The sequence below is a fragment of the Choloepus didactylus genome, chromosome 13, assembly GCF_015220235.1.
Source record: "Choloepus didactylus isolate mChoDid1 chromosome 13, mChoDid1.pri, whole genome shotgun sequence".
NCBI lineage: Eukaryota > Metazoa > Chordata > Mammalia > Pilosa > Megalonychidae > Choloepus > Choloepus didactylus.
Genome location: NC_051319.1, coordinates 63,381,580 through 63,395,742, shown reverse-complemented (window position 1 = coordinate 63,395,742; position 14,163 = coordinate 63,381,580). Strand labels below are relative to the sequence as shown.

The 14,163-nt window shown below is 39.3% G+C and overlaps 1 protein-coding gene across 4 annotated transcripts in view; it reads right to left on the bottom strand.

Annotated features, from left to right (window-relative positions):
- The window catches only part of LOC119508006 (zinc finger protein 474-like), a 118,167-nt gene that overhangs the window by 54,459 nt on the left and 49,545 nt on the right, over nt 1-14,163 (bottom strand). For 3 of the 4 annotated variants that reach the window (XM_037801417.1, XM_037801418.1, XM_037801420.1), the window contains 2 exons: nt 13,062-13,242; nt 8,295-10,376 (listed from right to left, as the gene is read on the bottom strand). The exons of the other annotated variant lie outside the window; for it this stretch is intronic. In XM_037801417.1, the coding sequence (XP_037657345.1) occupies nt 10,225-10,376; nt 13,062-13,242 (333 nt within the window). In that variant the 3' untranslated portion in view covers nt 8,295-10,224. Of the gene's footprint in view, nt 1-8,294; nt 10,377-13,061; nt 13,243-14,163 lie in introns of those variants that run through there. 4 annotated transcript variants of the gene reach the window in all.

Sequence of the window (14,163 nt, the reverse complement as noted above, 5' to 3'; positions counted from 1 at the left end):
AATTCAAGCTTCTCAGGGCATCATGTAGACTCTTTTCTACAAACAGATCTGTAAATTTCCTGGTCTTACTTGACCCAAACTTCCCCATATCTGTGACTTCTCCCTACCAGTACTGGCTACATAATTTTCAGGGTCCAGTTCAAAATGAAATTGTGGGACCTCTTGCCAAAAAGCATTAAGAATTTCAAGATGGCGACAGTGAAGCATTGAGCCAAGTGTAGTGTCCTACTATGGGTGGGGTCCTCTGTGACCACAGAGGTCAGACGCCTATGGAGCCTACTTTATTTCTTACCTAAAAACCCTTTCTTTATAGCCTCACGGTCTGGCATCAGCAAAATCCCCCGTATCCTCAATGTCTTCTCTAAATGTTCTTAATGATTCTTCTTAATCTAACTAAAATATAGCTGTCCCCTGACGACACTGTCAGACTCCCATACCCTACATACTGTAGTATCTGGGTGGGATAGGTGTCTTCTTTAATCTCCATTGATCTATTTTAATAACTTTCTCTTCCTCCTTCAAAAATCCAGCCTTCTTTAACTCCTGCCATCACTCTATATGATCCAGTACCCTTCCTTATTGCATCATTGTCCCACCTCCCCAATGTCTAGTCAGAACTTAGCACCTAATAGGTGCACAATAAACACATGATGAGAAAGTCAATGAATGGCTTGTACGTTTTGGAAAAACTGGGTAGAATACAAATTTTACATGCCCAGCTATGTAATAAGAGCAGGCATACTTTAAGAAAAGCAACAGCTTTGCCTGACTCACTATCTGCTTTCTGTAATATCTGGATTGCCTTCTATATTGTGTAAATTTTGTCAGAAAACTGGCCAAAGCATGGTCTACTATGAAGCCAAGTTGATAACTATATCCTTATAATTATGGTTATTCCTTTAAAAAGGTGGCAGGGGTGGACAGCATGACAGCGTCACTTGCTTGGATTCAGAAGTAAATAATATGTGTCCCTTACATAGTTTGCTATTACAGTAAACAAAAATGAGAGTCTCTGGTTGCACCTGTGATTGCACCGTGGGGATTTCTGTGTTCCTTGCTTCCAAATACTGCCCTCTTCTGGTCAGAGAGTGTTTATCAAAGAGCTGTGTGAAATGAACCTGTTTATTAAGAGAAATGGAATAGATGGAGATAGAGACAATGATATACTGGGAGAAAGAAAATTAGGGAAGAGCAGATATGGGAACACAGTGAGAAAGATGGATTTATAACCCTCCAAACTTTTATGCCCACTCACCCACATTCTTCCTTTAGAGGCCATGTTGTCCAAATGCCATCCCTAATGACAGTTTAGGCAAGTCTTACAACTTTTCTCACTTGCTTTAGCACCTATTGCAAGGTGAGGGCTTGGAAGAAATGAAGTCATAACTGCCTTGGTCTCTTGATTTTCATCACCCCTCACTTTCCTTGTACAGAAATCTTGTCCCCACCCTTGCTCAAGCTGTTCCTCTTTCTACTCATTGTTCTGCTCTCTCAGATAATCTCTACTCACAAAATGCCCACTTTCAAATTTCCCTGGGAACCTTCCCTGATTACTGCAGCCATATATGGGTTTTCCATCTATCCCACATTGCTAAAAGGTATATGGAACTGCTTTATTATCCTCTGGATATGGCTGCTTCATCTCTCTGGAAAACACCATATTGGTGACAGAAGGTGGAAAAGAAGTTGGGAAGAAAGAAAGATGGGAAGAGAAATATCAACTTTATCCAAAGCAAGTAACTAAAATGCTAATTTTGATACCTTCTTTTAAGTGATCCCACAGGCTAGAATGTAAAAGGCTTTGTACTTGTCCTCCCCTTGGTCAATGTTACTTACCAACATAGAGTCTATAGTGCTTCCTACCATGTTTCATCTTAGAGCACAACTGGAAAATGCTAATGTTGGTGTTAACCAGTGAGGCTGCCTCAAACTAGAGGTGAACACCACAGGCTCTGGCAGAGACCCCGAGGGCTACAGAGTTTAAAGTGTTTGAACATTAGTAACTGGAACACTGGTTAGGAAGCTGTGGTCTAGAAAATGCAGATTAAGGCAAAGTAACAGGTGTTATTGAATTATCAGGAAATCCTGTGGACAAATTCCAGGGGGTAACAAAGAAAAACAGACCAATTAGATTGGAAATAAAACATATCGGACCTTGTAATTCCTGGAGTAGCACATACTTTCTGTGGGTTTCTTCACTGAGGTGCCTTCTAGGGTCCTTCCCTGCCCACCCCACTGCCTCTACCTATTCATCCTTTCAGGACCAACTCCAACCTCCCTCTGCTTTGAGATTTATCTAATGATTTCAGTCTTCCCAGTACCATTGGCTGCAGGAGTTGGAGCACGTGCAATGCCATTTAGCACAGTTACATGCAGTCTTGTGTTGTTCGATGATGTTTTATTGAACAAATCAAACCTTGTGTCAATGTTCTCTGGTTTTCCAGGATTACATACCCTTTTGCTATCCAAACAACCAAGATCCAAGTGCCCAAATGAGATGATGCCAAGAATACCAGTTCTCTCAGATGATTCTGAGGTTTACTGGGCTGTACACACCTGCCTTGGCTGTTGCTTGCCATCTGTTTCTTCTAGCTTCTGCTTGGCATGCTCCATACAGATTCAACTGCTCTCTCTGTCAATTTTCCACGGGTAGACATAGGCTCCTCCCTTGTTTCACAACTCCACCCCATATAGTAGAGTAATGAAACTAGGACAGTGAATAATGAAACTACTGAGGGTTTGAAGATAACATACAGAATTAGAATTAGAATGCAGGAAAGAAACTTCTGAAACTAGGTAACAATGAACACTGCTCCTAAGTCCGACAGCTTGTCTTTTATGTCAGTCTGTCTTGCTGCCATGTTGCTAGGTGTCAGTCCTTCCTCATATAGGTGGGAATTTCTCCAGACCTAGTGCTGAGTCCAAAATCCCAGTTCCTTTTTTTTTTTTTCATTCTCTAGTCAGTTGATGGAAAAGCAGTTTTTTCCTTGATTTTCCCCCAAAGTTGTAGCTCTGCCTAATATAAAGGTGTCCATTCACATTTTTTTTGCAAAATGTTTTCTTTCCACTTTGCCCCAAATACCTTTAAGAGACTGAACTCAAGACTATACTTTGTATATTAAAAATGTCCCTTAAAACATTTCCTCAAACAAATAAATGAAAAAAGAATCTTTCATCGAAAAATTGAATGATGCTATTTCTGATACATGAAAATGGCTGTAAATTTTAAAATTGTTTTCCCTGTTTTTGGTCCTAATTTACTTTGTCTGCCTTGCTGGCAAGAACAATGTCTTACCCTCCTGGGTTTGTGCCCAAATACTGCCAACTGACCACAAGAGGGAAAGTAGTCCCCTAACTGGAAGCCAGGAATCTAATTTACATTTGAGCTGCATAACAAAGACTGGTAATCTTTCCTCCAAATCCACGTTCACCTCTTCTTCCTGATGCCTCAATGAGAACACACTTTCCAGCCCCCCTTCCGCTTAGATGCAGCTGAGATTCAGCCAATAAATGTGAGTGGAATGATGAGCATTTCTTGCACAACTGGCCCATTCACACCGAATGGACACCTCCATGCTCTTTTCTTCTTCTGGCTGGGCTGAAAGGAGAGGAGCCCTCAGGGCGACTTTCAAGAGTCACATGTTGATTGTGGCAGAGCCTTCATTAGCCTGGGACCCTGAATGATGTCATGAGGAAGACCACCTCACTAAACTGCTCCATTGCCCAGGACTCTTTTTAGAACATGAAATAGCCTTCTGTTATACTTAAGCAATTATATGGTTTGGGGTCTATTTTTATAGCAATTAGTCTACCTCAGTACAGGTTTTAAATTGATGTCCTATCAGTCAGCGATACCCCTACTCAAAGGTCAAGTAAGCAAAGGTAGATGTGTTGCGATAAGGGACAATAATGGTCAAGAAAGGCACACTTCTCATGTCCTCTTGACCTCCTTTGTAACATTTTGTCTAAAATTCAATCTCCATGCATTCTATTACTTTGGATAAAGGTATAATACTTCTAGAAATATTTTTAAAATAATTATAACACCTGAAAGAGATAGTACATTTAATCATTATCATCCATAAATCTCTTAGCATGAATGGATTTTTCAAATTTATATTGAAATACCTAGTGAAAAGTTGAGGAAGGAACACAGGACAGTAAAATGTTGAAGGGAGTTAGGGGGAGATAGAGGGCTGTCTGTTATGTGCCCTAAATCATTAATTTACCATTAAATTTTGTGAATTTGCCTTTTAGATGCTGTAGGAAGTAAAAAGTGGAGCTGCAAACCAAAAACACAATATTACTGGCATTTATATTTACCCATATCATTACCCTCACTGGAGATCTTTATTTTTTCATGCAGCTTCATTCTATGGTCCACTGTCCTTTCCTTTCAACCTTCAGAATTCCCTTCAGCATGTTTTGAAGGGCCAGTCTAGTGGTGACGAACTCCCTCAGCTTTTGCTTATCCAGGGATATCTTAATCTCTGTCTCCCTCACTTTTGAAAGACAGTTTTGCCAGATATAGAATTCCTTGCTGGCAATTTTTGCTTTCAGCTCTATAATTATGTCACCCCACTGCCTTCTTATGTCCATGGTTTTCAACGAGAATTTGGCAATTAATCTTATTGCGATTCCCTTGTATTTCGCATCTTGCTTTTTTCTTGTGGCTTTAAGACTTCTCTACCTTTGGTATTTGAAAGTTTGATTATAATATGCCACAGCATAGTTCTCTTTGGGTTTATTTTGTTTGGGGTTCATTGAGCATCTTGGATGTGTATATTCACGTGTTTCATAAATTTAGGGAGTTTTCAGCATTGTTTCTTGGAATACTCTCTGCCCTTTCTCTTCTCTTTCTGGGACTTCCACAATGTGTATATTGGTACACTTGATGATGTCCCATACGTCTCTTAGGCTCTGTTCACGTTTCTTCATTCTTTCTTCTGTTTATTAGATTGATTAATGTCAATTGTCTTATTTTCTAGTTCTCTGATTCTTTCTTCTGCCAGCTCCAATCTGCTATTGAGCCCTTGTAGGGAATTTTTAAATTTGTTTCTGTGGTCTTCAGCTCTATGTGGCTCCTTTTTATAATTTCTGTCTCTCTATTGATAGTCTCTGTGTTCATCTAGCATTTTCCTAATTTACTTTAGTTCTTTGTCCATGTTTCTCTTTAGCTCTTTGACCATACATAGGACTATATTTTGAAAGTACTTTTCTTGTATGTCTCAAGTATTATCATCCTCATTGATGTTTTCTAATATTTTAATCTTCTCCTTTGCCTGGGCCATCACTTCCTGTTTCTTGGTATGTTTTGTAACCCTTTGTCGAAACCTGGACATTTTGATATTTTAATGTGTTATTGCTGGAATTTAGACTCTGAGGCAACTGTTCCTTAAGCTTGTATTCAACTAGTATTATGAGAGAGATTTCCTTGAATGCCAGGAGATAACAAAAGATTAAAAAAAGAAGGAAAAAAAGAAAATGTCTTTCCCCAACTTTGAAGATTGTTCTGTGCAATTAGTTTCCTTCAGGGCTTGGATGTAGGATGAATAGCTCCAGTTCAAGGCATAGGGGCCTCACCAATCCTTTCTGCACAGGCATCTTATCTTGGGCATGCAAATGTGGCCCTGGGAATTCCCCATCTCCCCATTTACACAGCCCTGAACGTTCCCTTTTCCCTAGGAAACAGTTTCCTCATGGTCCTAGGCACTATAAAATATGTCCTATAACCAGAATTCTCTTGCCCCGGCAGTGAGACCTGACTGCTCTCCCACAGCATTCTCTGGGAGAGCTCAGGGAGCCACCTCCCACATGCAGGGCAAGTTCTGGGATGGTGAGTCCCTCAGGCTACCATCAGACAGTTTGTGCCAGACATACATGCTTCTCATATGTGCACAAGGGTACTCTGCATTTTCCAGAACCAGGGCCAGGGATCTTCACTGGGAACATGAGTCAGCTCCATGTGGAACTGGTGAGGAGTTGGGGAAGGGTTAGCCAGAGCTCCATGAGATCCTACCATTTTATATAGCCCTTTTCTTGAATGGACACTCATCCTGTTACTGAAGTCCTTTAACTGTCCTGGAACTTTGAGAAAGATGTTTCTGCCAGTTCTTGCTGGTTTTTCAAAGCTTCTGTGGGGGCTCAGAGCCCTGAAGCATCTAATTCCACCATTTGATCAGGGAAGCCCATTTATTATTATCAAAACATGTACGTAATATATGATATAATTGGTTTTGAAGTCAAAGATATTAAAGACAATGTTTTCCTTAACAGAAGATTTAAAATGTGCATCCAGATTTTGTCTGTACTGTAAAATATTTGCGTGTTCAAATCTTGAAGTCAGTTTTTCTTGAAATATTTGTCCCTACTGGATTTTGTCCATGTTACCCTCTCACTAAAGCTAGTGTGGAGGTGGCCAGCATTCTCAGGATTTGAGAGATTTACCTCTCTTATCAATAGGAAATGTTATTGGTCCATTATATCATGTTACATGAATGCTCCTTGTATTAGTTTCCTATTGCTGCCATAACAAATTACTACAAACTTAGCGGCTTAAACAACATGTTTATTTTCTTACTATTCTGTAGGTCAGAAGTTCAACATTAGACTCATCAGATAAAATTAAGGTATTGGCAGTGCTGCATTCCTTTCTGGAATTTTTAGTTGGAGAATCTGTTCCCATGCTCATCCAGGTTGTTGACAGAATTGAGTTCCTTGTGATTGCAGGACTGAGCCCTCTGTTTTCTTGCTGGCTGTAAACTGAGGGCTGCCCTTAGCTCCTGGAGGCCTCTTTCCTGTCCTTCTGCATAGTCCCTTACATCTCAGAAACAGCAACTGGGCATTGAATCCTCATGCTACCATGTCTCCCACACTTCTGCCTTCTTCCACTTTTAAGGACTCATGTGATTCACTTGAGCCCAGTTGGATAATCCAGAATAATCTCCCAATATCTAGGTCCATAATCTTAATCATACCTGCAAAGTTCCATTTGCCGTGTAAGGTAACACATTCACAGGTTCCAGGGACTAGGGCATTAATATCTTTGTGGGGTCATTATTCTACCATACTACTAGATGAAGAATCATCTGGAAAATCTCAGCCTACAGGGCGGTCAGTGTGAATCAATGGTAGGATCCAAGCCCACGCTGCCTAGGCCAGGTTTCACTGGTTTTTATCCCACTTGTAGTTGGCCTATATCCATGCGGGCTTAAATTTCAGGTTTCTATAGGTAGGATTGAAAGTCCTTATCAGAGATACTGTGGACTCTTGTGCTCCTAACACCTTTTCCTTCCTCCACCTTCTTCTTATGCCCAAAATAGTAGTAGCTGGAATAGTAACCATTCGAATTCAACCTCGGTGGTATGTAAAGAACTAAGTTTAGCTGGGTGAATTGAACATAAAAAATTGTTATACTCTTCTTCATGACTACCTGTTTGAATATTTTAATAATGCAATTGAAAAAGAACTAAGTGTATGGATGAACATCCCATGATAACTTTACAGTGTTTTACACTTTCTCTACTCCACCCATTTTGGCCCCTACTGGCAACTTGACTGCTTCCCATTTGTGCTGTTTCTTCCAAGTGTAGGAAAACATCATTTTTCATTTCTCACCAGAATGCTCACAAAGAATGGGCAGGGCCAGCAGAAACAGGCCCAGCAGTTCATGTGGCCAGACAGTGAGTCAGTACAAAGCTAAGACGTGATAAGGGAAGGTGGACCATTGGCCAGAAGAGGGAAAGGGGCCCCTCGGGATTGGGGAAGGAAAGGGCTGAACTTCCTGCTCTGACCTGATATGGAATTAAAGCCATATGAGTTGGTTTCATACAGGGATGCAAAAGAGAAATGCTGCTAATGTCAGAAGCAGACAAATACAGAAAGACCATGGGCTGTTTTCAGCTTTCCAAGGGGGTAGACAACTTTGGACATCTGCCCTCTATCTGTTCCTTACTCACAAAGGGTCCCTCTTATCAGTAGCTTCTTTCTCAATAAAGGGATCCAGGCCAGAGTTCTGCACACTGAAGCAGTGCTGTCAGGGAGTCGTCCTTGAGGCTCCTTGGAAACACTTGTCTATCAGACAATAAATACTATGGCGAAGCTGCCAGAAGAGCCCTCATGCTGAAGCTCGAACAGAGAGGTGCATGCTTATTCACAGCAGGAGACGCCCCCTCTCCACACCCATTCCTAGAGCATGCTTTTTCAGTACCCAGTGTTCCCTTCTGGTGGGACACACCCTCCAACTTTGATGTGAATTCAATGTGCAAATAAATGATCATCAAGAAATCCTGGAATTCTTCCCATAACCTCCACTGAAGGGGCGTTCAATTAAAGTTTGTGCAGCAGCAATTAATAGAGTAGTGAGGAAATTGCATTGTTTTTGATGCCTGTAATAACATTATATCCTAGGCAAATAACTGTCTGGATGAGTGAGAGTTCCAAGTACCTTCATCTGATGTCTGCTCTTCATTATCTAGATTATCTGTGGGAGGCATTTCAAGGAAATTCATAGCTCATGGAAGTGCCAAGCATTGTTAAAGGAATTATTTTCTTTTAAGAGTAGAGATATCTGCACAGATGTGAACTAATTTGGGGGAGGGCAGTTGGTGAGAAACAGGTGAGCTATTTCCTATGCATTTCCCTTGATAATTGTCCAGAACTCTTGGATTGATGTCAAACCCACTATGACCTTGAATTAGCTAGTTAGTCTCTTTAAACATCAGTTCCTTCATCTGTAAAATAAGGATAATGAAATATATTTGTAGGATTGATGTGAGATTTAAAGAAAATTATGTACATGAAGCACTTTGCAGAATGGCTGACCCAGAGCACACTGGGTTAGAGTTTTTGTCATTTTTATTAACAAGATAAAAGAACAAAATGGTCAACTATAAGTCATTAAATACCATATCTTTCACAAGATGATAATCTTATTTGAGGATGTCTAAACGCTCATCTCTTACTTCCTTTGGAACGGACAGGAAAGTCAGAATTATTAGCACATTTATCCTAACCTAACCCTGTGTAATAGGGAGACATATGATCAAAATATTAGGTCAAATCAATTTGCTTGTATAATTTGGAGCTAACTGTGCTGTATAAGGTCATGAATGTGAGGCTTACAGTGACCCAGTGGATCCAGCATGGTCCTGAAAGTCAGCCATAAAATGAACAAAGATCTCAAGCAAAGCTGCTGGGAGTCCAGGCGAAGCAGCGCTGCCTGGGGGAGCAGAATTTCCTGGGCACAGCCACCTCCCTGGCCTTGGCCTCCCCCCAGGAGAGCCCCACCTTTATGAGTACACATTCAAGTACTCAGAGCAGTTTCACAACCCACTTACTCTGCATGGGCCTCGGGCAGGGAGGCACAAAACTTCCTGGCAGGCTTTTAGATCTTGACAGTCGAACACCTATAAACCCCTAGGAGGGGACAGAGAACTCTCACTAGACTTCTCCTGTACCAGGAAGGAGCTAGCCACCACCCATTTTGATGTACTGTATTGCAGCAGTCTCTTGACAAATGAGGCTGGCACTGGGTCTGAAATTTCTCCATGGCAGTTCTCACTATTAGAAAGGAAGTATGAATTAGACATTGTTCCAGGATTTTAAGTTCTCAGCCCTTTTTCAAGTGTCTCTCCTGTTGATGATCATGTAGAGAAAAGAATCATCCCAGTCAATAACTCAATTTTAAAACTTTCCCTGGATCAATAGAAGTGGGGTGTGGCATAATATTTTAGGAAAACACAAGAATAGAGAGGTATCTAATTCTTTCTTGGATTAAGTTGTTTGCCTGAAGTTGCTCCTTTTACTGAATAATAGACCTAATTGTGAGGATCAAAATCTTGTTCAGGAAAATAGAATGGAGGAAAAATTGCAAAAATTGGCACTGAAATTTCCTTTAGTCAAAAATGCCAGCTTTGATGAGAAGCAGCTCACTCGTAATTCTTCCTGACAAAAGTGTGAAATGGCCCCCAGTGTGTCTATTTTGCACATGCAGCTGCCTGTTAAAACCAGAGCGTGTGAGCCTCCCTGTAAAGGCAGGGATCCACTTAAGTCACCAAAGCACTGTGCTGGGCCGCCAGTGACCGCTTGAAGCTAGACTACCCCCTTGTCAATTCCAAGTTCTCTTGTCTCCTCTCCTCACCTCCTTTTTCCCCTTCTGTCAATATCCTGATCTCTTTCAAAGGGGATTTACTTCTGGTAACACTTCAGAAACGAGAGAGAACTTTACTTGGAGACTTTGGGTCTACAGGATCGTTGGTGAACAATCAGTCTGTCCGGCAGGAAGGTACGCCCACAAATATTACAAGGAACCAACTGGCTCTGGGCACTTGTCCAAGCAGCTTCATTTAAAGCATTGAGATCATAGAAACCTTTGGCTGAAAAGTGAAAAAAAGAAATAAATAAATAAAGGGAAGGAAGGAAAAGAAGAGTAAAGAAAAAGAAAGAAAAAAGTGAAAAGAGAAAAGTAAAATGGATCAGTTTTCTTTCTGTAGAACCATGTTTTACTTTTATGGAAAATATTTTCAGGAAGTACATGTTGACTGAGCCTTTTAAACAGATCATAATACTGCTGCCAAAAAAAAAAAAAAAAAAAAGCACTGCTCACTCTTTCAAGGGTTGGGTAAAGTTAGCTATGAACCAGAGGCTTTCCACTCTGGATTTTAAAAAGGAGACAACGTTGTTTTATGTGTTATGATATGCATTCTTCACTAATTACTAACATCTTTGCTTACACATTATTATTTTGCAAATATAACTTTTGGCTTTCTTTCAGTTGACTCTAAATATAAGCTTACAAAGGGAAAAGAATATGTATTTGTATTTTTCTCTTCTGTAATCCTTCAGTGGAATGTTTGTGGAAGCCAAAACTGACAGTTAAGAGTGAATTTAAGATTAATTATATCCTAAAAGTTTATCATGTCTTTATGGCCATAAACTCAGAGATTCTTTAAGTAATTATGTTGAGGAATGCAAACAGAATAGTTAATTTAATGAAAAGAACTGTCCTTAAAAAAAACAACAAAGACAGCCAAGAGATCTATACTTTTCATTGGCAGAGCATAGGAAAAAATGCATATGGCTTATTTTAGAAAAACAGTTTGGGATTTAGCTTTAGTAGACCTTATTCAAATAGAATGACTTTAGTACATTAAATTGACTCTTTGAATCACCCAAAATGGGCCCCGCAAAATGTAGCCTGTCACTCAAAAATGTATTACATAGTTTTTATTGTTGGCACACCACATGTTTCTTCATTAAAACCCAGGCAATTCTCATACGTTTCTATGTTATGGTTCACAGGACTGTAGTAAGCCTTAGATTCCTTAACAGGCCTGCTGCTAATGTTCTTTGTTGTTCCGTGAGAAACTAAACCCCAGCACAATCTAGTATTTCTCCTTTGGATCAAGCAAGTATAACTCTCTATGTAGCTTATGAAGGTGCATTTTGAGTGCTTTGAAGACTATTGAACAGAAAATGTCACTGACTTTCTCCTTACTCATGTGAGTTTCAATACAGACTCAAAAGTTCCGGGGTATACATTAATACTCCAATGAAGATGATTCATCACATTTTAAATTTTTTTTTTACATAGGGGTTTGACTTTGGAGCTGGGGGAAGGGTAATTTAAACTCTTTGTTTCTAGTGAGTCTATGTGAGGGAAATGGTAATGTGAATTCTCTTTGCCTAGAGAAGAATGGCACCTTCAGGGATAAAAATAGCATGGGACTAATAGCGGATACCAAGCCCGTCTGTAACCAGTAACAGAGCACTGACTCCAACAGGCCTTTCAAGTCGAGTTGTTTCTTTCACCTCTTCTAGACTTGTTATTATTATGCTCAAAAAGAGAATGTGACCAAGATTGGACAGGAAGAAAGATATTTTTGGCACTGAATGGGTATTTGTGGACAAATGCTCTTGTTTGAATAGGTGGATGCTTTCATCTTGGACTCTTCCCATCTGTATGCAAATCCCCCTCTTGGCAAGGACTGTGAATAGTTGGATTCTAGCAGCATCTAGAACCTTATCACAATGCTCTAAAGTCCACTTCTGTGGCTTGCTATAAAATCTCTCCTGGGGTCACATCTCTAACGATAGTGTTTGTACTATTTGGCATTAAATGACCTCCAGGTTGCCTTCCAGCACTGCAAAATGATGGTGACATGAAGAGAAGGGATGAATTAAATAATGTTCCTCTTAAAACCAAGGATAATTTTTCTTTGAGGGAAATCAGGGGATCAACTGAGATAATGATATTAGTAGAAATATGATAAGATAATCTGAGCCTGCACAGCAAAAATATTCTCTTAATTACTTTATTCTCACACCCTAAATAAGCAAGCATAAGGCTCTCTGACAAGATCATACATGGCAGCCTATTGATTTCCAGTTTCATTTTACTTGCACAGTGCTTTATGAAATATTAATAGCAAGGATAAAAAATAGTGCATTCCATATAAATGTCTAGATTTCTAGCTTCCTTTGTATTATTGAAAGACCTGACTCCATTGAGATAAATTTTTTAATGATAACATTAGCTGGAACTGAACATCGGTTGTCTACTTTAGAGACAGTCCATGCTCTCCAGCTTACCATGGTCCCTGCCTTCTCTTTTTACACACCTGGACCAGTTTATTCATTTTTGTAACCTGACTATTGAACCCTGTGAGCATCTGAGTTTAGTATCCTAGCTCTGTGAACACTAAAACACATTCATATTTGAAAACATGACTGAATGTCCCCACAGGTTTTTTAAGTGTCATGGTTTTTAGGTATTATGTTTGATAATATATGAAAGTAACTTTGGGAAATACAGTAAATTCCAGTGGGTCGCTTTCTTTGCACAGTTTGCTGGGACATAATGGATGTCTCAATGTCTGAAGACAACACTGGACAGGCATTCCAGAACTGTTTTTCCCATTTGGCTTCTGCCAAAACATTAAATGTGGCCAATTTTAGTTGTATGAACAAGTAAGGAGAGAATATCTTTATTCTTGTAAGTTGAGAAAGAGAAGTCTCCCCTTATAAAATGTACTGAAGTCTTCTTTTCTCCATGAATTTACCTGCAATGGTCCTGACTTCTGGTTTTTTAGGTTCTTGTCTCCTTAACTCTTTAGGCAACAAGTTATTTTCATTATGCCATTTTTTCAGACATTGCGGCTCATGGATGCCGATAGATTTTGTTCCATATTCACGACCACAAATGTAGCAAACAATTGTTGGTGGACGTCTTACTATTGTTGGCTGCAAGTAATATAAAATATCTATTAGATAAAGTTCAGGTTTAAAAATAATTTTAACATTCCTATACATCCAAATTAGTTGGAAAATCAATACGATTTTTTAAAAAAATCAACCAATCTGAAAAAGTGTTATTGAAGTGTAGGGACCAGAGTCAATTCCTCTGATTTCATTTAGTCACTTGGCCTTTCAGAACCTATTCACTTGAAAAAGTTAAATTTCACACAGAATCACAATTTAACACCTGTGAGTTTATTTTTAAAATACAAGGGAAAAAAATAAAAGAAGAGAATGACTGAAGATCTACTTCTTGAATAAGATACTAAGTTGAAAGGCAGAAATATAGAACAGGGTCTTTCAAACAAATTGCTGTAGAAAAGTTTTAAATATGAACATTTCTAAATCTAAACAATAGAACTGGAGTTGATTTTTTTTTAAAGTTAAAGAGAAAAGTTAAATTCTTTTCTGGAAGTGCAACAGGTAATCTTAAACCAAGGATAAAAACAAATGTAGATCTTAGAAATGACTCATGTCTAAAATAGCAAAACTTGAGAAATGACTGGTGAATTTAACCTTTTTGGCAATTAAGAGGCCATACTGTGTTATCTGAGTGATTTGGGAGGAGCAGGGATGTGGGTTTGGAATGAACATATGAAAAAAAGCAAATCTAAAGAGAATTCCCAATATTGTTGCTATGTAAAAAGTATTTTCTCTTCTAATAAATTTGGTTGATTGCTTTCTGACTATTGTGTATATAAGGTACAATGCTGGTAAGAAAACAAAGATGTCAAGCATGAATCCTCTCAGTACCATCAGACTCTAATACACCAGATGTCTAGGATGGAAGGTAATGTGTCAGTGGAGAGTTTGCAACATTGTTGTGCCCTCTCATGTTCCCTCGTGCCAACTTCTTTCTATTGCAAG